The sequence below is a fragment of the Rhodnius prolixus genome, unplaced genomic scaffold (genome assembly GCF_049639745.1).
Source record: "Rhodnius prolixus isolate KJV_2025 unplaced genomic scaffold, Rpr scaffold_5, whole genome shotgun sequence".
Taxonomy (NCBI): domain Eukaryota; kingdom Metazoa; phylum Arthropoda; class Insecta; order Hemiptera; family Reduviidae; genus Rhodnius; species Rhodnius prolixus.
Window position 1 is genome coordinate 18,534,512 of NW_027411624.1, and position 26,216 is coordinate 18,560,727.

Genomic DNA, 26,216 nt, shown 5'->3' on the forward strand with positions numbered 1-26,216 from the left:
TTTTTGTTATAAAACTCTTTCTTAGTAAGATTTGGAATTTAATGTACAAGTTACGATTTTTAATTGAAGAAATTATTTTAATCTATGATTTTGTACTGCAAAAATGAATATAAACCTTGATGCTGCACCATCAAGAATGATTAAAATAAATGAATATCATAGAAAAAAAAAGAATCCAATCCAAGGATTACAACAAATGTTTTAACAAACATCAACAAAAGTATAAGAAGATGAGGGTTGTGGCAATAATAGTAAAAGAAGAGGTTGCACCAAATGGAGAAGAATTGTAATATCCAATTTTTGATGAATAAGCAATAACTGTGGCCACATAGTTCTGTTCGTGCACAGTGTGGAAGAGATGTGCCATTGGTCCTAGAAAGAGAATAAAGTATGTTGATACTTGTATCAGAAACATTTCGCTTTAAAAAAAATAATAATAATTTTGATGAACAACTATTTACCGGTGGCATAAACAACCACATCTCCTCCGCCGTGTGTACTTTCATCAGATAATATTGCAGCTTGTTGATTATAATCAAAATCTAGTGTGTCAACAGTTGATGGATCTTCCCTGAAAACTTGGCCATTTACAACAGAATAATGGTAGTTACTTGGTCCTGACACCGCATATGTAAGAGTTGTGTAAGGGATACCATCAATTCTTGATTTATCTGCTATACCTAAAAATAAGAAATAAAATGTTTAATATTTCGAAGATAGGTGTAAGGGTTTATTTAGACATTTAACTTCTAACCTGCTCTAAATACTTTTACAACTTTATTTATACCCTTGTTTAACCTAGTATAATATTCAATATTATTATTAAAAACCCCTTTACTAATAAAGTTTCTAATTTTAATTTTTAAGATTTATGTGATCTAAAAATAAGGTTAAGGTTTTGGAATGCAGTCAGAGTGGAAACAACAGATCATTAAAATTTTTAATCTCGTCATGAACTTTTTGGTGGAACATTTATTAATATATCTGGGAGCCATCCCCTGTTCAAAAATTGAGAAATAAGAACTAAGGCAGTTGTTTGCCAGTAAAAGTTACTTTTCCACTACCAAAAAATAATAATAATAATAATAATTTCGTTTACAAAGACAGTTTGAAATTTGTCTGTGATAAAAGTTTGCAAAATCTGAAAGAAGTGGGTCACCTTGTAAAGGAAGATATTCAGTAAGTTTTACAAAATGGATTTAAAGAATGTGAAACAGGGGCATTAAAATTATTTAAAATGTTAACAGGCCCTGAAGCTGTATATTCTTAACACCTTCATTCTGATTTTATTTGATTTCACTATGAATTTCCTACCGAGTTAATTTTAGCCCGGGTCATTTTGGTAAAAAGGTTCCGTCGCCCTACGGCATTAATAATAATAATAATTATTATTAAAGTAAATTTGGTTTGAAAAGAAAAAGACTTCCTCTTCTCAGACAATAGCCGAATGTTGTATCCAAACTTGGAGAATTGATATCATAAAATCGGTGGGGAAAACAAACATAAAGGTGACTAGTATTAGTAAGTTCTAAATTACTTTAAATCAGAAATTATAGGAAGTCTGCCTTCTAGATTTTATTGTTCAATTATGTTCTCAGAGAGTTGCTCAAAAACCTTTTTTATTCAAACAGATTTAACTCAATTGATGTACCATCATTCACTACTTTCTACATCATAAGCAAGAGAAAGTACTAAATTCGATTACGTTATATCTAATATCAATGTAATGATAATGTACAATACATAATTTACTAGTTTACCAACCAAGAATGTTTGCACCTCGGGGCGGATATCCATTTATAGACAATGTATGCGTGTGATCACTGGTTACAATGACTAAAGTCTCGTCTCGTATTTTTAATTCATCTAGTAAAGTCATAGTACCATGAATCGCATCGCTTAGAGCAACTGTTTCATGCAAAGCTGTTCTAGCATGGCCTCGATGATGAGCTTGGTCTATCATACCTCCTTCAACCTAAAGCAATTTACAATTATGTAATAAATACAATTAACAATTATTTAATAAACTAAGACAAAAAATAAAGGAAACATTGCTTTTTTACTGTTATAGCACGCATGTTTTATACGACAATATCCAAAAGCTCACTCTAATTTTCAATAGAAAATATATCAATTATTTTGAAATGTTATTGAACGAGTATTGCTTTATTTCACTGTAAATAAATTTAAAATTTGTCTCCAAAAGAGCGCAGTTACAGTTGATAAATAGTCCACAACACCAAATTTGGTAGTTGGACTAACTTATTTAAGATTAAAAATGGTTCTGGATTAAAATGGATATGCATAAAATTGGAATCTTCAATGTATTAAACCATTACCATTAGAAAAAATCCGTTATTGTTGTTATTTAATACTTTAATAGCAGTTGTAGTCATTTGGTTCAATGAAGGCACCCCTTCAGGTGATTTGTCTCTTGCGTATTCAAAAGGTAAGTGTCCTGGAGCGAATATTCCTAAACAATTAATTAAAGGCAAGATTTTTAATGAGTGTGAATATAATTACATGGTACACAAAAAATGGAAGACAAACATCAATCTAAAACAACAAATTCCTCAATGAATCTTATTGCAGACTCATTTTTAGTGTAGAGAGGAATGCGTTTTGCAACTAGTATTCAATTATAAACTGCATAAAACACGTCCAAAAGATATATTTGTCATCTATGTACTATTTTTTTTTCTTTATTTTATTTTTTATTTTTTTTTAACAATGCAAGACATTGCTACAAACTGATATGTTCAACAAATTCTTAAGCATTAGGTTATTGTAAACCCTTTATTTTGGAAGGAAATCACAGTAAGGAAAGCAACGCATTCACTTTCTTGCTGCCTAATTAAGGACATTTGATGTAATTGTATTTATACTATATTTAATACCAAAGTATTTGTTGCTTTGTATATTCTATGTGATCATTACTACAACTATACAACCCAAATAGGAGTGAACCAATTATACTTTCACAAATAAATCCTTACATACTTTTGACAACATATTTTAAGACAATAGGAAGAACTAAACATTTTTTTTGTACAGCACATCTTAAAAGTAAGCACTGATGAGTTAATTTTGTTAAAGGTTTTCATTTCAAAAAAAATCTTTGTGTTTTACAAACCAAGTAGATATTGCGTGTAGTTTGGGTCAGTCTCCAACAACTGGCGAGTATTTGTTACAAATTTCATTGATCCTTTTGAACTTTTATCTCTTTTCCAAGCTTCTATTAAGTCACGTCCATCATTTCGGGTGCATGTCCAAGAATCAACTGGAGGAGAAGATCCATTAGCCCGTAGGGTTTGCATTCCACCACCCATAATTACCTAGTATCAAAATAAGAATTATGATTATTTTACTCTAATTTATTGCTCTCTCACTCTCTCTAGCCTTAAGAATCTCTTGCAATGATTGGGATGATTATATGAATAGCTTTGCATCATTGTTACCCTGAATGAAACATGCTCTGAAATAGAATATATTATTGGAGTTCTTTAATGAAAAAGAAAGTGTGATTAAAGAAGTTACTGAACAATAAAGTAAAAGTGCTTAATTGCAAAAGTGAGTTCTGTTTATCCATCATCGGATTTGAAGGTTTCATTTTAAATCCCAGAAGAATTTTAGTAATTGTAGAGAAAAAAAAATTAGTGTTTTCATCCAGAATGATTTAGCGATTAAAACATTTAAATGATTTTCTTTTTAGCATTGAAGTTATTAAATGCATATTTAAATCATCTTATTAAAAAATGCAAGCCTTATCTATCTTTAAACTTATCAACCTTTTTACTTTTTATCTACAGCTTTAACTGTTTTAATACAAAAAAAAGTGAGACTTCCCTATACAGAGATAAAAAACGAAAATGAAAATTAAGCTAAAAAAGTCCAGAACTGTTATATTTAAAAAAAAAAATCTAGGCTAACACCCAAACGATTTTTTCCATCTGTAACAGTCACCATTTAATTGGCAAACTTTCTTCAAAAACTGTATTTTTCTGAAAAAAATCAGTTGTCCTTTGCTAAAAAACTCTAGTACTGCCATCAACAAAAATTTTAATTAATATAATATAAATGTGGCTGAAAAAAACCTGCTACCTCATGCAGAGCCTCCATCAAACCAGGGTAGTATAATTTCAATATTAAGAATCAATCTTAATTTTCACTGCGAATTCGGTGAAATGGGAAACAAAATAAACTAATATTGGAAATTTGAATATGTATTTTTGAACCGTTTTTTGCATTGTATGAAAATCCCATTAAATGTTTTATTGAATTTCAAACTGGTGATTTTCTGTTCTATTTTTAGTTTTGAAGTATTCATGGCAATCTTAGGCATGGATATTTTTTCTTAAATGAGGACTTTAAATGAAAATTGAATTATGATTCTTCCTTGAAGAGTAAAGAAAGAGAGAGAGAGGGACAGGGTGACAAAAAAGAGAGAAGAAAACTCATGTTTAGAAGTTCTATTGTTCCAAACAAGTACTAATGTAAATAAAAGAATAATTCATACATTGAAATCCCTGCCAGGAAGATCTTCAATCAATTGTCTGGCTATATCCTTACATGAAGTCGCATTTTCAGGCATTACAGAATCACACTCCCATTTCCTGAACGCTGAATGCGCGTAAAGCGCGCTGGGAGTCGCATGAGTGACCCGGGTGGTGGTTACAAAACCTACAAATAAAATAAAAACCATGAGCTACTTGTAAAAGAATTGAAGTTATGAGAAAGAATTTTTGTTAAAACTTACCAGTAGCTTTACCGGCTTCTTGAGCCCAACTTGCTGCACAATTCAACCTTGCTTGTGTCTTAAGACTAGCAGGACAGTCGCCAGAGCGAACAGACGCGTCCACGCCAACAGTATGGTAGTTATTTTTAACTCCACAGAACATTGAGGTTGCAGTGGAAGCTGAATCAGGTACTTGTTTGTCAACAACGTAAGTCTAAAATGACATTTTATTACTATTTTTTATCCGATTTATATAGTTTTATTCTAGTATACTTCTTATACTAGACCTTTAGTAGGCCCATATAAGGGAATTTTTCAAAAGAGAGGCGTCCAGTTTCTCCTATTTTGTATATTCTCGCAGCTGTCACTGTATTTGGTCCCATTCCATCTCCGACAAAAAGTATTACATTCCTTGCCACGCCTGTATTGGCAACTCTTTCCAAACTTTGCGCTAATTCATCTCTTCCAGTTTTCAACCAATATTCTTTGCCTAAAAAACGAAACATTAATTGAAAGATCTGATAAAGTAACTGAAATCTATAAAGAGCTAAAGGAAATGTTTCTCCATTCTCTTTTCTATAATTTTCTCTCACACACACTCATTTTTCACATCTTTATCAATAGTCTTCAAAAAGTAAAATAATATTAGGATCTGATATTCTGAAAAGAATTTTAATACAAAGCTGAAAATAAATATTATTTATACTACTTAATATGTTATACTATTTAATAATTGAAAAATTTAGATTCTTACTTAATTTAATTTGATTTGAACGCTGGTTACTTCTAATAAGAAAATCAAAATCAAAGAAAAACAATAGTCACTTTAAATATTACTTATCAAGGTCAAAAGAAAAAGCTGCGTGAATCAAGTGTTGAATATTATTAATTATTGCGTTATAAATGAAACATTAAACGTAATATATGTCAACATTAAAACACTTCACTGAAAGAGGAAACAATTTTACGATAATTGTAGTGGGATTTAATTTAAATTGCTGGAATAATTATGTATTGGAATACAATGAAAAATGGTGAAAAAGACAAAATTAAGACGTGCTATAATTTTCTTTCTGAGTGATTGATTTCATAGTTTTATTTTTATATATTCCTTGTGAAAGGAATTATTTCATCGTGCCAAATTGTTTAAAATGGTTTTTGAAAGAAATTCAGGTTATGAGTTCGTCTGAACAAGATAAAAAAGGAGAATAAATGTAAAAAACTTTTTAATTCAGTAATATGTTAGGTATGTCCAACCAACAGTTAGGTACTTTTGTAAAAAAAAAAAAATACCTCTAATTTTTAGATTTGTTTCTGCCTTAAAAAATACAATATAATGCTAACACAAAGATTAATTTAATATTATCAATTTGGAAGTACTTCTGTGGTAGTTTAGGTTACATTGTTCCCAGAGATTTTAATGTCAAAGTTAGACTCGTCAACCTACAGTTACCGAAGATTATGACTTAAGAATCATCGTTGAAGAGCTGAACCAAACAAACGTTCCGGGAGATCCCAAATCATCTAGCAATCCTAGTTGCACACTGCAGTCATAGATTGTTTAAAGCTTATTGGGAAAGTAATAAAAAAAAAAGGAAAATGGGTTCTTTATGATTTTGAACGATTGGCAAAACTTTTTCAAGTTTGGAGAGATTTTATCTCGAAATATTTCCGCAGCTATAACCATTCATTTTTGGATCAAATTGTCACTTGAAGATTAAAAGAAGAGTCTGGACAGTGGTGGACAAGACTATGTCCCTAAAACACAGGTTACCATGAATGAATTTCTTAATAAACATGAACTGACGTGGCTGAAAAGAGATGAAACAAGAGAGCTTCTCGTCAATTGTTTATTTCAGGCTCGGAATAATAATAAAAAGTTTAGTTCTTCATGAAATTAGTTGAATTTTACTATTATACAATTCAGTGAAATGAAACTTTTAGACCATCAAACTTCATCCAAGAATTGCGCTAAAGTTAATTTTATTGGAAAAAGGTTTTTAACACAAACTTATAAGCCTTTAATCATGTAATGGTGAAATTTTTAATGGTGAATATGGACATTTCAAGAAGATAATGTAGTTTTTGAAGTAACTTTCAAAAATGGCACAGAAATTAAGTATATAAAATTTTAAGTATAAATAAATATAAATTTGCAGAAATATCAGAGCGATATAGCAGAAAACCTTGATTGGTGGAACCTTACGGAGCTATTATTTTTTTTGCCACAATCAAACCAAGATACAAATTATTTCCTTAATGCACTTTTCAGTAATTAGTTGCCTTTAAAACTTTTTACTCAATAATAACTTGATTTCGATAACTAGGCATTATAGCAATACTTCCTTCTTTCTAAAAGTATGGGATAGAGTAATTAGGAATTAATATAACTGAAGTATTTACTGCAACATTAGTTTTTAAGTGGATAAGATTTCATAAAGTTTCATCGTGTCTCGTGCCGAAATTTTACTACTCCAACTTCTACTATTACAACCTTTTAGTCAGAAATCGAATAAAAGTTAGGTAATGTATACATATATATACGTACTATATATATATATTTTTTTTTTTTTGGCGTTCTTAGTGTTGATAAAACAAGGTCAAGGATAACGTGACATTAGTCACTACTACCTGTGTTCATACTTTTATCACTAAAGTATTGTTTATCAATAAAGTAAAGTTTGAGGCTGGGGTAAATAAGAAGTAAGTAAATTTCTTAGTTCTTTTTTTTTAAGTTTTTTTTTCAAAAACTAAAAAGCTTTTTAATTACTCCTATACATATTTGTAACAAAGGGCCTTCTTTAGCGACCACTAGCCAGTTACCCAGTCCGAGGATATTCCTCGCATCCTGGCCAATTCCGTCATGCCTACGCAATTTGTGCCTTCCAACCTTCTCTTTTCCATCCGGAGGCCCGTGCAGCAGTTTGGAGAAAATTTCGTCAGCACTCAGCCTTACCCTTTGGTCTGCCAATTTCAGTTGGTTGAACTTATTCCAACTGAGGGCTCCTTTTTAGAGCACACAGCCCTCTAATCCGTAGATTTCGCGTAGCAGCTTCCACTCAAATCCCTGCAAATGGTGTTCGTCTGTCTTTGAGATGGTTCAAGCTTCTGAGGCGTATGTCAAGACTAGCGGAATGAGGGTCTTGTAAAGCCTAAGTTTGGTGCCCCTTGTTAATAATGAAGTGCTTATTTAGACCATAATAGCACTTATTAGTCGATATCAACTTCGCTTCTACTTTCTGGAATAAGTCGTTGTCTGCCGTCACAAGAGATCCTACATAAACAAACTCTCAGTGAAATTTTCAAGTCGGTACTTCTCTATTCTAGTGGAAAAGAATTTGGTTTTTCCCCTCATTGATGACCATCAAACCCCAAAAATTCACAAATAATGTTCAAAATTCACTTACAGCAAATTCACACAGATTATTGGGTAAAGATTGAATAGAAAATAGATATATGAATGGTGGCAATTCCTGTTCTAGCAAAAAATGAATTATTAAAACCAGAGGTGATTTTATTATTAACATTCCTTTCAGAGATAATGTAAGCCAATGCTGTAATTATTCGGTAATGAAAAGCCTGAAGTTTTTCACCACTTTTTAGCTTTATTTTCAGGATTGAAGGATTTTAAAAGCAATTCTTTCAAGAGTGAGTAGTTAAATCAGTTACAAACAGCAGCCATGTTTAATTAATTTTTTCCAGGCAGTTTAGAAAAAGTGGTACCTTGTATATACGAGGGTCGTTTGAAAAGTTCGTGCAAAAATAAAAACTACTTAATTTTTTGGGGTAAACCTTTTTTATTTTTCAACATAGTCTCCTTTTAGGCTTATACACTTCGTCCAACGCTGCTCTAGTTTGTTGATCTCTTCCGAATAATAGGATTTGTCCAAGTCTGAAAAATAGCCATTCGTTTCTGCAATCACCTCCTCGTTTGAATAAAATCTTTTTCCCGCCAGCCATTTCTTCATATTGGGGAACAAATAGTAGTCCGAGGGAGCCAAGTCTGGAGAATAGGGGGGATGTGAAACGAGTTGGAACCCTATTTCCATTAATTTTGCGACCACAACTGCTGAGGTGTGAGCTGGTGCGTTGTAGTAATAGAAAAGGACTTTTTTGTGGGCCAATCGTAGGCGTTTTTCTTGCAGCTCGGTTTTCAAACGGTCCAATAACGATGAATAATATGCACCTGTAATAGTTTTACCCTTTTCCAGATAGTCGATGAGGATTATTCCTTGCGAATCCCAAAAGACAGTCGCCATAATCTTTCCGGCCGAAGGAACGGTCTTCGCCTTTTTTGGCGCAGATTCCCCCTTGGTAACCCATTGTTTAGATTGTTCTTTGGTCTCAGGAGTGTAGTGATGTATCCATGTTTCATCCACAGTGACGAAACGACGTTTAAAGTCCTGCGGATTCTTCTGGAACAGCTGCAAACCGTCCTTGCAACACTTCACACGATTTCGTTTTTGGTCAAGCGTGAGCAATCGCGGCACCCATCTTGCGGATAGCTTTGTCATGTCCAAATGTTGATGCAAAATATTATGTACCCGTTCATTCGAGATGCCCACAGCACTAGCAATCTCACGCACCTTCACTCTTCTGTCATCCATCACCATATCATGGATTTTATCAATGATTTCTGGAGTAGTAACCTCAACAGGGCGTCCAGAACGTTCAGCGTCACTTGTGCCCATATGGCCACTCCGAAAATTTTGAAACCACTTATAAACTGTTCTAATCGAAGGTGCAGAGTCACCATAATGTTTATCAAGCTTCTCTTTAGTCTCCTCAGGCGTTTTGCCTTTCATAAAGTAGTGTTTAATCAACACACGAAATTCTTTTTCGTCCATTTTTTGAAAATCACTCGACTTCCTCGATTCAAACGAATGCCAAACACAAAGAAATAGACCGATCTGGCTGAAACTTGGTGTATGTTCTTCCAAGAGAAGCTACTAACTAAACATAACCTCGATACGCGCCAGTAGTGCTATCTCTCTGACTTTGCACGGACTTTTCAAACGACCCTCGTAAATACATAAAGTAAAAAATAATAATGAGGAATACAAAAAGTAAATATTTTGTTAATAAGAATTGTGATTTTTGTTTTAATATAATATTTTTAATGGAATTTTCTTGTAAATATTTGTTTGTGCAAATGACAACAATCTCCACTGATGATTTCTAAACAAGTATATTGAACTTTAATTTCTACCAGTTTTTTTAATTTATTTATTTAAGGTGTAAGATTTTTTTCTTCAATAGAAAGCTTCCACCAAGTAGTATCATTTAACTCGAACATAATTGAGAAAATCAATGAGAAAAGTGAATGGTGATTACATTTACTCAGATGAAGAAAAGCTAAATCTATTTTCTCGTTTAGTTCAGTTTAATAAAATATTAAGTTTCCAGGAGTTTATATTAAAAAACCAAAGAAAAAGGAAATAGCAGATAATGATAGAAGTATAAATGACAGGTAGAGTGTCTTTACGTTGTTTGACGTGAACACGGAACCCTAGCAAGGTGGGGTAGGTCTAGATCGAGATCGTTACCCTAGAAGCCTAACCCTGAACTGTAATGGATATAGTAGAAGGTTAAAACTTAGGAATGTGTAATGGTTCTACAACGCGCCACTTCCCAATAATTTTCCAGCCCAATTTTACTTTCACGTTATCGTACCATGTTTTTTTTTGGTATTGTTATTGCTATGGAATATTCATAATATTTTTGTATTTAAACACAACATTTTCCATAATATCTACGTTACTACCTTAGATCGGTAATGCATTTCTTAACTCATTGCTCTTCGAGAATGATGGTAACAAAGGTTACCAACGCTCTTTTTAAGGCAATAGTATAGATATCGTCTCATAATATACAATAAACAACTTTTTCAATTGTAATTACAACTACCCTATCTCCCATTTTTGCCTAAAACCAAGTGAAAAGTGGGCACTTCTCAAATTTATGTGAGGGAGTTTATACCAAGTTACTTGGTTAAGATTAGGTCTTACTACGAGTTCCTTTATCCTTCTTCCTTTGTCCCATTCCATCTGAAGCAATAAGCACAATAAGCTTCTTTTACCTGCAGCGCCTGAGGAATAGGACCATCTCAAGCTAAATATATTCTTTGAGGAAGTATTGCCGCAGTACAGACTTTGTCTAGTTTCCCTGGAAATACTCTTTTTTGAGGCCCCTAAATTTGATATTAGTAAAAGCTTAGCACGATTTCCTGTTTTTAAAGTGCCACTTTATAGTGCCTGAGCCAGAAGCTTGCATAATATTAATGAGAATTAAAAAAGTTTCTAAAATTCCCTACCTAATCTGAACGAAAGTTATTTTAAATGTTTAATTTGGTAACTTAACAGTTATGCGAAAAAACTAAATGTTTTTTTCCATTAAATGGAGTGAAATACAGCATAAACCTTGAAGATTTTGTATTAGATCGAATACAATACAGTTAATTCGTAATAATATAAGAATAGAATTGAAGGTTTGTCAAAGAGGGCATTTATTTTACATAACTAGAAGACCTAGAATAAAGATGAAAGACTTTTATTATTTCATGTCCATTTGCTCGTGGACGATTTTTGGGCAGAAGTACCGTTTTATTTACATGAAGTCATCAATTTTTCGTAAAAAGATAGTTTAATGACAATTTTTGTTAAACACTTGTAAGAAAAGGTCTTGTCAGTTTGCACTTCAGATTTTGACTCACCCGGCAATCGCCCGGTTTCACAGGCGATTCACAGGAAAGTCTTCTTCTTGGAGTAGCCTTACTCATGCCAGTTTGGCAGAGCAAAAGGTTTTGCTGAGCATTATTAATTCTGCCAAACATAAAAGTAAAGCAAAGTAATTGCCTATTTTTTTCAAACTACCAAATTAGATATCGTGAACGAAGGTGATTAGCCAAACAGACTGTATTAATATTTTCTCATATTAACCATTAAACAAAATCCAAGTCCTGAACCGGTAATCGAAACCAAGTCACATAATAACTTCGTGGGCCTCATCTTTAACCGTTCGACAATATTATTGGTGTTCATATTGTTAACACTGCACACTTATGCATTATTTAAATGAAAAATTAGAGAAATTACACTTAAAATAAATACTGATTTAGTTTTTGGTTTATTCCACCAGTTGCAAATATATCATTGGACTAGTTCAATTGGGAATTTTCCTACTGGATTTTATCCACGCACGCAATGTTAAATATATGGTTCCCATCCCACTCTGGTATCTCATTTTAAATATGTTATGTTAGATTGTTTGTTTGTAGGATTGGCACTCTTGCCATTGTAGTAACGTCGTGGAAGAGTAATGCTCCTCCCATCCTCCAAAACTGCTGAGTGAAGTTCACCACAAGTCTGTTAACTTCTTTTTTTTCTGCTACCAACCTCGCTTAGCACAACCGCCTTCCTTTTTTTTTCTTTTTTGACAGTAAAATATATATTTCTACAGGTCACGGTTATACAGACTGGTATGACTTTCTATTCTATCTATAACAAAAAACATTCTGCGCACATTATTTGAAGTAGAAAAGTAATTGGCAACTTTTCGGGCGGGGCTTAACATCCAACTACAAAATTACATTTCGTGAATGAAGTTAAAAATGAAATGTTATTTTGTTCAGCTCTTACAGATGCAGAAATCGCGCTAATTATCGATTTGGAGCGTGTGACAAAACAGAAATTTGACCAAAAAAATAAATAGTATTTTTTTTAAAAAAACACATGAAAAGAAGTCAAGTTATATTTAAATTTGTTTCACAGAACGCAATTTTAAAAAGAGAAACTGGTACTAACAATCCTAAAACTAGTTTTTGCGAAATTATATTTGAGTAATCTAAACTATACTACCTCAAATTCCAGTCAAATATAGCGGACTACTTCATATTGGTAACTAACAAAAATTATGTAACAAGATGCGATCACAACCTTCGTTAAATTAACCTTGTCATATTAAGTACTTATATATCAAAAAGTTTTTTTTAAATTTTTGTACATTATATACTTTAATGGAAATTATATAATGGTACAAACAGTTTACGTTAAAATAATTGTTTTTTTTAATTTCTTTTTTGTCTTTTAAAATTTCTATTTTTATTTTTTAGAAAACACTTTTTTTTAACGAAATGCCGACCTTTCAAGTGAGATATGGTGTGAATTTACCCATTATTGTGTGAGGAGCGGACAAGCGAGTGGTGGGGCGGAGAAGACTTGGAGTGGAGTGGGGATGGGGCATCACAGCGAGAAGAGAGGAGTGTGGCCTGTGGAGCGGATAAGGCATGTAATAGGAGGGAGTAGCGCTCGATTACCTGCCGCTTGTCTCTAGCCAGCTGTGGTGTCTGAACTGAACTGAGCGACCGACTGACAGACCTGAGCCGATAGTGAAGGTGGAATTTCTTAACTTACAGTTAATAATTTTATGTTTAATAAAAGGTTCCGTTAATTTTGGATTTTGTGTTTCCTTTAGGACCCACTTCCGTTCCCGACCTTACAAATGGTGACAGGTGTGGGGTATAACATCCAAAAATAAAGTAAAATTAAATAATAATAATAATAAGATTTTTATATGTAAAAAAAAAAAAAAAAAAAAAAAATTTATGTAGGTATGCATGTATTGTATATAATAACGAGAATGATAGTCATGTTTGTTGTATAGTCTATGTATAGTATATGTATGTGTTTACGTGATTAAAAGTTATTTAGTTTATTTTCTGTTTTATTTACCTTTTCGTTTATGTGAGTAACAGTCATTCAGTTTATTTTCATTTATGTTTATGCATTTAACAGTCATTTAGTTTATTTTCTGTTTTATTTACATTTACGAGTGGAGCAAAAGATTCGTTCTTTTACTAAGTATATTAAGTAGTATTACCACCTAGTAGTAGGGATTGTGTATTACTGGATTAAGCTGAAATAGGAACGTGCGCTTCTCCAGTGGAACGACCTTGAGAGCGTTCGCGCGATAACTCTGTAACGAAGGCTCCTCCACGCTTGTTGAAGATTTTCCCAGTTTCCGAGAGGTGGAATATTATTTTCCTAGGCTATTTTTCTATTTTAAATTTTCAAAAAAAAAAAAACCACTGGTGAAAGTATTTACTGATAGGCCAGGGGGTGTAAAGGGATAGTGTAGGGGCCCGTTGGAACCAGCTCGACGAGCTCTCTGAACAGGTAATCCTTTCCAAACCGGGTATCATGGACGGAGAAATCGAAAAATTAAAAGCGGAGGTGGCCAGATTAACGAAACAGGTGCAAACGTTAAGTGTAGCCTCAACATCTTCCCGCGATAGCTCTATACAGGCAAGCCAGGTTGTTAGAAAGGAACTGGGACTGCAGTCTTTGATTCAACCTTGGAGTGGAGGAGAGGGAGAGGATGATGTTGATACTTTCCTGCAGCATTTGGACATGGTGGCGGTCACCGGAGGATGGAGCGAACAGGAGAAAATGTTAATCTGTCGTTCAAAATTAACCGGAGCCGCGAAGGCTTGCATAACGGCTCATCCGGAATTATTAAAACCCACGGCCCAATTCCAAGAGTATACCACCATACTCCGTCAACGGTTTGAAGGGTTCTCGACTCCGGAACAGCGATTACTACAATTGAATTCCATAGAACAGCTATCGGGGGAGAAAGTACGCGATTACGCGGATCGATGCCGTAGAGTGGGAGAGCAGGCGACCCCCAAATCCAGCTCAGCCGAGGAAGCAACATGGATAAGGGGACATTTCGACAGGGTGGTGACGGCGGCATTTATCAAGGGACTGAAACCTGAGGTTCGCCGACAACTCCAATTTGACCCCCCCTCCAGCTTCCAGGAAGCGGTGAACAAGGCTTCTAGAGTGGAGCAGGCGTTGACTGATGACCCGACCAGCAAAGATGTCTGGGCCATACAACAGGAGAGAGTCGTGGGTGGGCGCTCTGCACCGAAATCGGGGTCCTCGAGTGTTCTATGCTACCGATGCCACCAAAAGGGCCATATCGCTAGGGACTGCTCTCGACCAAATTTAGTACCGGGACCGGGGAACAGGAGATCACTTCGGCTTCCTACCCCGGGAGTTTGCTTCGTGTGTGGCTCCACCAGTCATTTCGCACGAGCCTGTCCCAGGCGCGCCACCCGAGCGGTGACTGTAGGTGAGGAGGCGAAATCGCCAATGATCCCAAAAGCCGGGGGCTCGACGGAAGCCCCGCCGTCGTAGGCCCAACCAATAAAGGGGTCGCCTATATAATCCCGAGTGTCACTTCGACCCAAGAGAGGGGACTAATACAAAAGGTGGAAATCGGGGGAGTACACCGGAAGTTGTTAATAGACAGTGGGTCGGAGATATCGATATTGAAGAAACCTATAGCGGGCTATCCAATACATCCTTCTAGAGTGGTGGCCTCAGGGATCACGGGTGCTCCGATAAATCTCCAAGGCGAGCAGGAGTTAGAGTGCCGAGTACACCCCCTTACTTTCTCACACAGATTTGTGATCGCCGATGTGATATCTCGGGCGGATGGAATAATGGGTTGGGATCTTTTAAGCAAGGTGGGCTTTGTGATCGATGCTGCTCAAGGGCAGCTGGTTATAAAGGGGGTAGCAAATGTGAGCCATGGACGAAAAGAGGGAGACAGTGTTGAGAGAGCGGAACTAAGGGGGACCGGTCCCAACCCGGAAGTGAGCCAAGTCCAAGCCGTGACGAAAACTGTAATACCGCCCTTTAGCGAAATCATGGTCGAGGGGAAATTGAAACAGCACCGATATAGGGATGTGCTTGTGGAGCCTATAGCCCAACCTCAGCACGGAATACGGGTTGCACGTAGTCTTAATAGGCAGGAGGGACGCAGGCTGTGGGTTAGGATGGTGAACCTCACTGGAGGGAACGTCGTAGTAGCGAAAGGTCAACATCTTGGGTTAGCGGAGGCGGTAAACACACAGGGCGGATCGGGGGAAAATGAAATAGAAGGAAGGACCTCGGTCAGAGTTCAAGGAATAGAGATGAAGGTACTCGAGCAAGAAAAGTTGATAGAGGGGTGCCTAGAACGACTATCTCACTTAAGTGGCGAGGAAAGGGCCGGTATTTTGGAGGTCCTCAAAAGGCACATTGGCCTATTCGGCCCTCCTGGGAAGGAAGGATGCCGAGCGGGGGTGTACCACAAAATAAGAACCACCGAAGAGGGCCCAGTCGTAAAGAGACCCTACCGGGTACCTTTCCACCAGCGTGACGTGGTCGCTGACCATATTCGGGATATGTTGGAGGGGGATGTCATTTGTCCTTCGACAAGCCCATGGTCTGCGCCTGTGGTGTTGGTCGAGAAGAAATGTGAGGATGGTTCTCCTCCCAAATACCGGTTTTGTACCGATTTTAGGGGGTTGAACAAAATTACCAAAACAGATGCCTACCCTCTACCTCTTATCGTCGAAACCTTGGAACGACTGGGCCGGAGTAAGTATTTTTCAACGCTCGACCTAACTAGTGGGTACCATCAAATTCCAATCTGGCCCGAGGATCGGGAGAAGACAGCCTTTACGACTGCCGGGGGACATTACGAGTATAAGAAAATGGCCTTTGGGCTGGTCAACGCACCAGCGACGTTTCAGCGTCTGATGGACCAGCTGCTGGCAGAGATAAAGGGAGAAGAGTGCCTAGTATATTTAGATGATATTATCATCTACAGCGCCACCATAGAGGAACACTGCCAGCGATTAGAACGGGTGTTGGTACGGTTGGAGAATGCAAATTTGCGAGTCAACCTGAACAAATGTACCTTTGCGCAGCAAGAAGTGCGTTATCTGGGGCACCTGGTCACGGCAGAGGGGGTTAAACCAGATCCGGGCAAGGTGGAGGCGGTTGCTAATTACCCAGTCCCACAAAACTCAAAGGAGTTGAAAGCCTTTCTGGGCCTGTGCGGATACTACCGGCGTTTTGTGAGGCGATTTGCCGATTTAGCAAAACCACTGACCCAATTACTGAGAAAGGAGGTGACCTTCCAATGGGGGGAAAGTCAACAACAATCCTTTCAATCGCTGAAAGAAGCATTGTGTTCGACCGCTGTTCTCATCTATCCGGATTTTAGAGACCCTTTTATGTTGTCTACCGATGCATCTGGCGTTGCTTTGGGGGCGGTCTTGTCCCAGATGAGAGAAGGGCACGAGAGGCCTATTGCCTATGCCAGTCGCCAGCTTAGTGCAGCGGAACGAAATTACTCCACCACGGAGAGAGAGCTCCTGGCGGTGGTGTGGGCGACGGCTCAATTTCGCTGCTATCTTCTGGGACGCCGGTTCACCTTAGTTACAGACCATTCCGCGCTGCGTTGGATGCTCCACCTAAAAGATCCATCAGCCAGGTTGACGCGTTGGTCTCTCCGGCTGGCAGAATTTACGTATGAGGTTGTGCATAAACCGGGGGTGAAACATGCTAACGCGGATGCACTCAGTAGAACAATTCGGGCGGTGGAGACGACTCGCGGGGACCGCGTAAGCGGATGGCGTGCAGCCCAGAGGCGCGATGAGTGGTGTCGAGCGATGGTGGGAGCGGAACGAATACAGACAGCAAAGAATGGACTGCTGTATCGGGCCAGAGAAGAAGGCGATCGCTCAACTTGGCAAGTGTTAGTTCCGAAAAGTAAAAGAGTATTGGTGATCTCTCACTGCCACGGAACCGCTTGGTCCGGGCATCCGAGGGTGAAACGCACGATACAGAGGGTCCGAGCGAAATTTTACTGGCCTCAGATGAGTGGCGATGTAAAACAGTACGTAAGAGAATGTAGAGTCTGCCAAGAAAGAAAAACCCCAGCTGGGTTGCGAGTCCCTCTAGCGGAGGTACCGGGAGCCTCTCGCCCCTTTGAGCAGGTTTCCCTTGACATTGTGGGACCTTTGCCTAGTACGGCGGCCGGTAATCGCTATTTGCTGACCATAATCGACTGGTTCTCGAGATATGCCGAAGCCGTGCCCCTGAAAGAACAGTCGGCAGAGGAGACCGCTCGAGCCTTTGTGGATACTCTGATTCTCCGGCATGGAGCTCCGGAGAGAGTGCTCACAGACCAGGGACGGAACTTCACCTCGGAATTATTTCGCGTTGTTTGTAAGCGGTTAGGAATAAGAAAATTACAAACAACTGCCTACCACCCTGAGGGAAATGGCTTAGTGGAAAGGCTACACCGAACGTTGACGGACTCACTGGCTTGTATAGTAAGACGTGATGGGAGGGACTGGGATCGGTGGGTGCCCTACGCCCTGATGGCGTACCGAACCACTCCTCATTCGTCCATAGGCTACTCGCCCCATTTCTTGATCCATGGGAGAGAGCTCCGGCAGCCGTTTGAGTGCGAGCTAGATGCCAATGAAGGTCCAAATGGCGTGGCGGAATTCATCCGGCAGATACAAAAAAATTTGGGGGAGGCCTACCAGCATGCCAAAGATATGGACTCGCGGACAAGAAGAGAACGAGCGAGAACTCACGATCGGGGGAAAAGGGTGCGGAGTTTCAACGTAGGTGATAAAGTTTATCTCTATGAACCAGCGGTACCGGTAGGTCATGTTTAGGCGAAAGTTTAGGCGCCCGTGGACAGGACCGCACAGTATATTGGCTCGAATATCCCCAGTAAATTATGAGTTAACTCTCTCCTCGGGAGGGCGATATGTTGTCCATGTGAATAGACTTAAGCCGGCCGAGACGAGAGTTCCTTCTCTCAATAGCCTCAATAGAGAAGAGATGGATCGAGAAGAATTCGAGCTAGGAGATTCCAGGGGGGTTGAGGGTGGACGTGAAGGTGAGGGAATTGACATAGAGCCTGTAAGCGAGGAGAGCTCGGAGGTGTCCGAGGACGAGGGGGAGGCCAGTCCCAGTTCCGAAGATGAGGGATCAGTAGAGGAACTTACAGTGGTGGACGATCCCACGAGAGATCCAACCTGGTCTCCAGGCCAGGAAGAGTGGGACCAAACGGAAGCGGCCGAAGTGTCGAGGTTACCTTGTACCCTCAGATGCCATTCGCGTCGCGAGGTGGAGCCGGATAAAGCCGCAGAAAATAAGGGGGAGGGATCCCCAAACCGATGGGAATGGGTTAATACTCGGCCCCGATTCCGGAACCGGACCCAACAGTATTCAGCAAATGAGTCCGGGGAGAATGAATAACGAGAAAACTAGGTCGATAGGGAACTAAGGCAGTAGGTGGTGAGAGTCCACTAACCTCAAACAAAACTAATTTTGATCTGAAGTTAGGACTAGACACTGACAGAGGCTGAGTGCGGAGTGCTGGTGGTGGAGAGTGCGAGCGGACGAGTGCCCCCCCCCTTATGACCGACAAAAGATCCGCACCTAATAGGGGCCTTATGAAGAATTCACTATCTCCTAAAATAAAGCCAAGTAGCAGCCCTAGCCTGGTGGAGGGCGTGGAGATAGCCGAGTGGAAAATGGTCGACAGGCTGGTCAACAGTGAGGCAAACGCTCGAAGAATTGCTATTGTTGAAAGCTGCTTTGGAAGTTCCGGCCTTAGGACCTTAGGAAGAGTCTTAGTTGGAGATGGAGTTCTTACAAAATGTAGGAGGAAGCCTAATGATAGACAGTTCTTCCTTTTAACGACATCCTCGTCTATGGGAATATTATAATCAATAAGAAAATCGAAGACATCATTGGCGTAAATGTGGCGATGTGGTTTGCGGCCCGTGTCCCAATTGGCTTAAGTGAAAACAGGAAAAGTGAGGCTTGCAGGAGAAGCCTCACTTTTTTTAAAGGGGGAGCAGATGTGAGGAGCGGACAAGCGAGTGGTGGGGCGGAGAAGACTTGGAGTGGAGTGGGGATGGGGCATCACAGCGAGAAGAGAGGAGTGTGGCCTGTGGAGCGGATAAGGCATGTAATAGGAGGGAGTAGCGCTCGATTACCTGCCGCTTGTCTCTAGCCAGCTGTGGTGTCTGAACTGAACTGAGCGACCGACTGACAGACCTGAGCCGATAGTGAAGGTGGAATTTCTTAACTTACAGTTAATAATTTTATGTTTAATAAAAGGTTCCGTTAATTTTGGATTTTGTGTTTCCTTTAGGACCCACTTCCGTTCCCGACCTTACAATTGCTTAGTAAAACAGTGAAAAGTTTATTGCTTTTTCTGTTTTACTAGAGTTTTAGTCCATATACTCAATTCGAAAATTACTCATTAACCAATGAAACGAGTGAATATAAGCTATATATACGTATATATGGATAAAACTTTATAAAATAAAAGAACACTGAAGTTAAAACACAAAATACAAATAGTACACCCACACCAAATTTCAAAAAAAAAGGTGACTCCTTAATAACTAACCATTTTGTTTATTAAGTTCAGAGAAAATTAATGAAGTTATTATCAAGAAAATTTCCAAAATTTATGCGATCAATTTTGGAAAATTTTTAGTTTAGTATTTTATTCAAAACTGAAAAGCAAACAATACTTTTTCTGTATCTTAAATACATACTATGTATCTTAATAAAAGATGTTTTTCTGCAACCATGTGGGGAAGTTCTCATTACTCAATTAAACTCAGCTGTGTAATGCCCAACTTCCCACACTAGTGGGGAAAAATTCCCATTAGTGTCACTTTCCTCACTAGTGAGTGGAAAAACTTTATTGTGCTTCCTTGATATAAGAAGTTTTGTTATTAACATAAATATTTTCTGTAAAACTTTAATAAGCTTATTTAACGTAACTAAATAATTAAAAAACGAATATTAAACAATAAAATAAAAATTGAAAGGAATATAGAAATAAAAATAATACTTTAATAAATAATTCGATATTTTTAATTATAACAGTTAAAAAGGTTATAGTGTTACCTTATAGAAATTTAAAATGGATTCTAGTGATTCCTGTTTAGAAAACACTCCTCCATCAATAAAAGAAACAGCAGAAAATGTAATAAGTAATGTGAATACGTAAGTAATGTAAATAATTGTAATATAACAATAAATGTTTATAATAAATAAATTACTTTTTGTAGACTGTAAAAATGAAATTTTTAATTTTTTTAGTTAATAAATCTAATGGTTGCAGAAAAAATATAATATTTAACTCGAGTGTCAAGTATTTTCCTCACACTCGGCAATTTGCACTTGCACTCGCCTCGCTTCGCTCGCTCGTGCGTGCAAACCCTGCCTCGCGTGAGGAAAAGTACTACTTTCCACACTTGTTAAATAAATAACTATTTATCATTACACCACATTCAAGAAAGTTTATTAAAAAATGTATGTATTTATATCCAAAAATTTTTATAAACTTGTTAAGAGAATTTTCTTTTTTGGTTTTTTCGCTGCTCATTAATCTAACATCCCAATTTCATTGCAGTTTTGTTTATTTTTATAGCAGTTATTAGTGGCTCAATAAATTATTATTCCATTAATTATTTTTTGCTGATTTCATGTCTCTTCAGGTTTCCTACTTTCCTCTAATATTAATTACTAAGGATTATTGAACACTGATAGATTAAGAGCAAGGTCGTAGAAATTAACTCAACTGTTAACGTTAAAGTAAAGCAATAAATAACGTTCACTAAATTATTTTTATGATAACTAAGGTATTTAAAGCTACGTCAAAATATTATACAAGTTGAGGAAAATTTTTACGACGTAATTAAGCATTAAAAAGTAAATGAGTTTTTCTGTTTTCTTAAATTAATTTAAAATAATTTCTTTTTAGCGACTGATAGCTCTAAATTATATTATTTCATAAATGTTTTTATTTTGTCATTTTTGTTTTACTTTCTTCAAAGAAAATAGAAATTTCAGACAGAAAACCCCATTTTTGTTAACAGAATAAGAAAAACACGTATATGGAGAAAGTTTGTTGTGTTTTTTGAGCGTCTTTGTGTCAAAACAGATAATTTTTCATTGATGAAGAATCTACTGGAACTTGCTACTTGGTGCACGAGGGTCGTTTGAAAAGTCCGTGCAAAAATAAAAACTACTTAATTTTTTGGGGTAAACCTTTTTTATTTTTCAACATAGTCTCCTTTTAGGCTTATACACTTCGTCCAACGCTGCTCTAGTTTGTTCATCCCTTCCGAATAATAGGATTTGTCCAAGTCTGAAAAATAGCCATTCGTTTCTGCAATTACCTCCTCGTTTGAATAAAATCTTTTTCCCGCCAGCCATTTCTTCATATTGGGGAACAAATAGTAGTCTGAGGGAGCCAAGTCTGGAGAATAGGGGGGATGTGAAACGAGTTGGAACCCTATTTCCATTAATTTTGCGACCACAACTGCTGAGGTGTGAGCTGGTGCGTTGTCGTGATGGAAAAGGACTTTTTTGTGGGCCAATCGTGGGCGTTTTTCTTGCAGCTCGGTTTTCAAACGGTCCAATAACGATGAATAATATGCACCTGTAATAGTTTTACCCTTTTCCAGATAGTCGATGAGGATTATTCCTTGCGAATCCCAAAAGACAGTCGCCATAACCTTTCCGGCCGAAGGAACGGTCTTCGCCTTTTTTGGCGCAGATTCCCCCTTTGTAACCCATTGTTTAGATTGTTCTTTGGTCTCAGGAGTGTAGTGATGTATCCATGTTTCATCCACAGTGACGAAACGACGCTTAAAGTCCTGCGGATTCTTCTGGAACAGCTGCAAACCGTCCTTGCAACATTTCACACGATTTCGTTTTTGGTCAAGCGTGAGCAATCGCGGCACCCATCTTGCGGATAGCTTTGTCATGTCCAAATGTTGATGCAAAATATTATGTACCCGTTCATTCGAGATGCCCACAGCACTAGCAATCTCACGCACCTTCACTCTTCTGTCATCCATCACCATATCATGGATTTTATCAATGATTTCTGGAGTAGTAACCTCAACAGGGCGTCCAGAACGTTCAGCGTCACTTGTTCCCATATGGCCACTCCGAAAATTTTGAAACCACTTATAAACTGTTCTAATCGAAGGTGCAGAGTCACCATAATGTTTATCAAGCTTCTCTTTAGTCTCCTCAGGCGTTTTGCCTTTCATAAAGTAGTGTTTAATCAACGCACGAAATTCTTTTTCGTCCATTTTTTGAAAATCACTCGACTTCCTCGATTCAAACGAATGCCAAACACAAAGAAATAGGCCAATCTGGCTGAAACTTGGTGTGTGTTCTTCCAAGAGATGCTACTAACTAAACATAACCTCGATACGCGCCAGATATCTCTCTGACTTTGCACGGACTTTTCAAACGACCCTCGTAACTGTTTGGAAACAACCATGCGCTTTCAGTTTTAAGACTATAGCCAAAACCCGTCAACCTGCAATGCCTGTTTTTCTAGAATGTAGTAGAAATTTTTTTACATTTATTTTTTCGCGATTTGCCTCGAGATAGGCACTGATAAAAACCAGAGATAAGATGTCTCACTGGGAAGAAAATTCTTAACTTTCACGGCAACAAGGCCTTACCCTAAAGTCACTGGCAGCTCTCGAAAACATCTCCTCTTTTTTTTTACGAATGAAAATTCCTGACATCGTTCTTCTGCTTCATAAAGTCACAATTAATTGGATACCGGAATGGAGAAGATTCCTCTCTCACTTGGAAGAAACACGATTTGTTTGGTGAACACTCAGTAAATATCTTTTCAGAGTGAGACTAATCTTTTCAGAACATCTTAGCAGTAAGTCTCAGAAGGAAGAGAAAAATTTAATGAGAGAATAAAATAAACTTCGTAATATCCTTGATTTTTCCTACAAGTTAATTTTGCGTTACAATCTGCCATGATTTCAAAGCGTCACTGGTTTCATATTGAAAGTCACTGTTTTGGAAAATATGGAGACTCAAAGTTTTTGTCAAAAATATTTATTTTAATACAAACAAGCCACAAAATTATAAATATTACGTAGGTACTTCTTAGAGCATGAAATAGTACATTATGGTATATTATTGGAAATTCGCTGGCATGAATTAACTATTATACTATAATAATAGAGATTACATTTTTCTGTTAAGAACTTAATTAAAACTGTCTGGTAGGACAGTTGTATAAGGGTTGATCGTCAAAAACTGCACAAAAAAGCGTAATGTTGAAAAACACCCAACTTTTACATTTTTTTCCTCTTTTTCTATAAAAGATAAAATTCCCAAATTTTCTTTAAAATAAAGGGCAAACCCTCCTTTATAAGTGTAATTTTTTGCAACAACCCAGATTAAGTAGATTTTGAGAAAAAAGTTGCCGAAAATGACCAAAAACGGCATTTTCAGAAAATGTTCTAAAACATAGAACATTGTTTTAGGTCCGTTAAAGTAATTAAATTTTTCCGGAACGACTGAAGACATCTCGGCCAATATAGCGCTTAGTATAATAATATTTAGAAGTACTAAATGGTTGTCTTCTGAAAATATATAATACGAAACATCTAAAGAGATTGCAAAATGGTCATTGGGCGAATTGGCTATGCCACTTCTAACGAGATGATTGACGCTAGGGAAAGCATAGCCAGAAATAAGCCTAAATCATTTTACTTTCGTTTTTTTTTGGACAAAAGGGCCCTGGGTCTTGCGTAGCCTTCTCGTTTCCTCAAGAAAACCTTATTTACTAATGACGGTGACAATCGTTTGTAGCTGCTTAGTGATATATACTAGCATTGGCAGACCAAGTGACAGAACTCACCTCCTTACCATCCTTAGAGTCTTCAACAATTCTAAAATTTTAGATAAATTTCAATATATTTGTTAAATTTTTTTCGATTTTTTTTCTTTTTTACGTGATTTTCAGCTTCTAAAAGTTGGGAAACTTTAAAATTCTATCACAGTTTTTCTAGATGTTATAGAATAACTTAATCCACACAATCCAGATAAATATAGAACCTTCAAAACAGGCAACTGTGAACCCCCATCTTATAAAACTAAATACAGGTACTACTAAAACCAGCTTAGGAATATTTGAATTAAAATTTCCATTTTTTTCTGCAAGCAATAGATATCCCTCAAGTTTTTTAAACTCGATTATTTCTTTTTAAAAGATAGACAAATTATATAAACTTTTCAAAAATGCGCAATAACATCTAGAAACAAAGAATTCATTTTTGTTTCTTTTATTAATCTTTTGTAAACTGAAACCCATTTTTAGTGGAATAAACAAATATCAAATAGACCATATATATTGTGTTTTTTATCTCTTGTGTAAATAATAAAATAATGTTTAAAAGGAAAATGCGGGGTATTAAATATTTTTCAGTAGTTAGAGACAGTACTTGTAGTCACACAGTGCATTTCTTTCTTTTCTTTAAGAAACAACAAAACCGCAAAATATATATGAGGTGACTTTTTTGGTTAAAAACAAAAACAAAAATTGAAGTGAGCAACTGAAACGATTAAGATGCCATCAACTCCAACAAGTTCTCAAGGAACTCAAACAGTAAGACCAAATTTCGCCAGAAGATTGAGCAACATTTATACAGAGAGTTCAGTTAGTCGTGCAGTTAACGATTCCAGTAAACGATGGGCAGCCCAATATAAAAGAAGACTGTCCTATGTCGATGCCAACTCAGTACTAGGTAGTATATGACATAAATTATTAATTTGATTTTTTTTTAGTGAAAACTGGAGTTGCGTTCACTCATACTTGCATGCATATATTGCTAAATACCAGCCGAAAAGTTTGATTACTTACTCAATAAATCCTGTGCTGTAATTGTCCTAATTGGTAATGAAAAGACGGCTTGAATAGCGACTAACACAAGTATACGTGGAGACATGCCGGAGCTGTCTGAGACTGACAACTAACGATGTAAGAAGCTTTTTATTGCTGCGATCTACCGGCAAGGCCATCACTCTCCTTCTTTACAAATAAATTTTAATATTACAAGAATACTGAGTTACATTATTATAAAGATAAGTAAAATATTTGCTTTATTATAAATATGATTTTTTTTTTCTTGGTTCAAGATTTTCTTTAAAGTGAAAAACAAAGTAATTTGATAAAATAGTTTATTTATTTAACGAGAACCATTTTTATGGCGTAATGAAATAAATTCTTTAAAAGTTGATAACACTGCCTTTTTAAACCACCTTGATGGTATAAAAACCTAGGGGCAAAATGTGATTCAAATTTATTCCCAAATTGTCTAATTGTAGCAACCAACCCAAACTATTTTAATCTATTTAGAATATAGTTTCAACGCTGCCATCTAATAGTAATCATTCTTCCCAAAAGCGCAAGAATTGTGGCTTTACTCATGCAGTTAACTTAAACATTCCAGCTTATGTTCGACGCAACACATAAATGTTCATGAACGAGATATTCTTAAGAAATGTTTTAGAGATGCTAACAGAAAGGATCCTGACTGTGATGGTAGAAATGTCTGAAAATTTGCCTTGTGTCGTTCCCATAGTGGTGAAGAAGTCGTAGGAATTATAGAATTGTGGGGATTGTAACTTGCTACATTTTCTTATTATTACCGTTTTCTGATCTTTATATACGATCATAGTTTGGTTTGGCCATTAGTTTTACCACAATTTGCGTCCATTATTGAATCTTTTTTTACGCAACCACGTCAAACGGTTTTTTATAA

At 36.9% G+C, this 26,216-nt stretch overlaps 1 protein-coding gene and 1 long non-coding RNA gene across 2 annotated transcripts; both read right to left on the bottom strand.

Moving 5' to 3' along the window:
* Alp12 (Alkaline phosphatase 12) lies at nt 1-25,534 on the bottom strand. The gene is made up of 9 exons (XM_074135603.1): nt 25,316-25,534; nt 5,023-5,225; nt 4,757-4,949; nt 4,517-4,680; nt 3,134-3,335; nt 2,340-2,473; nt 1,765-1,975; nt 462-680; nt 1-372 (listed from the first exon to the last, which is right to left on the bottom strand). Exons 1-9 carry the CDS (start codon nt 25,398-25,400, stop codon nt 212-214), a joined length of 1,572 nt encoding a protein of 523 aa, XP_073991704.1. The 5' UTR covers nt 25,401-25,534; the 3' UTR covers nt 1-211.
* LOC141457744 (uncharacterized) lies at nt 11,609-12,830 on the bottom strand. The gene is made up of 2 exons (XR_012460511.1): nt 12,592-12,830; nt 11,609-12,231 (listed from the first exon to the last, which is right to left on the bottom strand). It is a non-coding gene; the product is annotated as an uncharacterized lncRNA (long non-coding RNA).
* Nucleotides 25,535-26,216: the final 682 nt, after the last annotated feature.

Coding starts and splice junctions, on each gene's coding strand:
- Alp12 (XM_074135603.1), bottom strand. CDS start 25,400: ATGTCTCCACGTATACTTGTGTTAGTCGCTATTCAAGCCGTCTTTTCA. Junction 5,226..25,315: donor TACAGCACAGGATTTATTGA/GTAAGTAATCAA, acceptor TTCGTTTTTTAG/GCAAAGAATATTGGTTGAAA. Junction 4,950..5,022: donor CTTATATGGGCCTACTAAAG/GTCTAGTATAAG, acceptor ATGTCATTTTAG/ACTTACGTTGTTGACAAACA.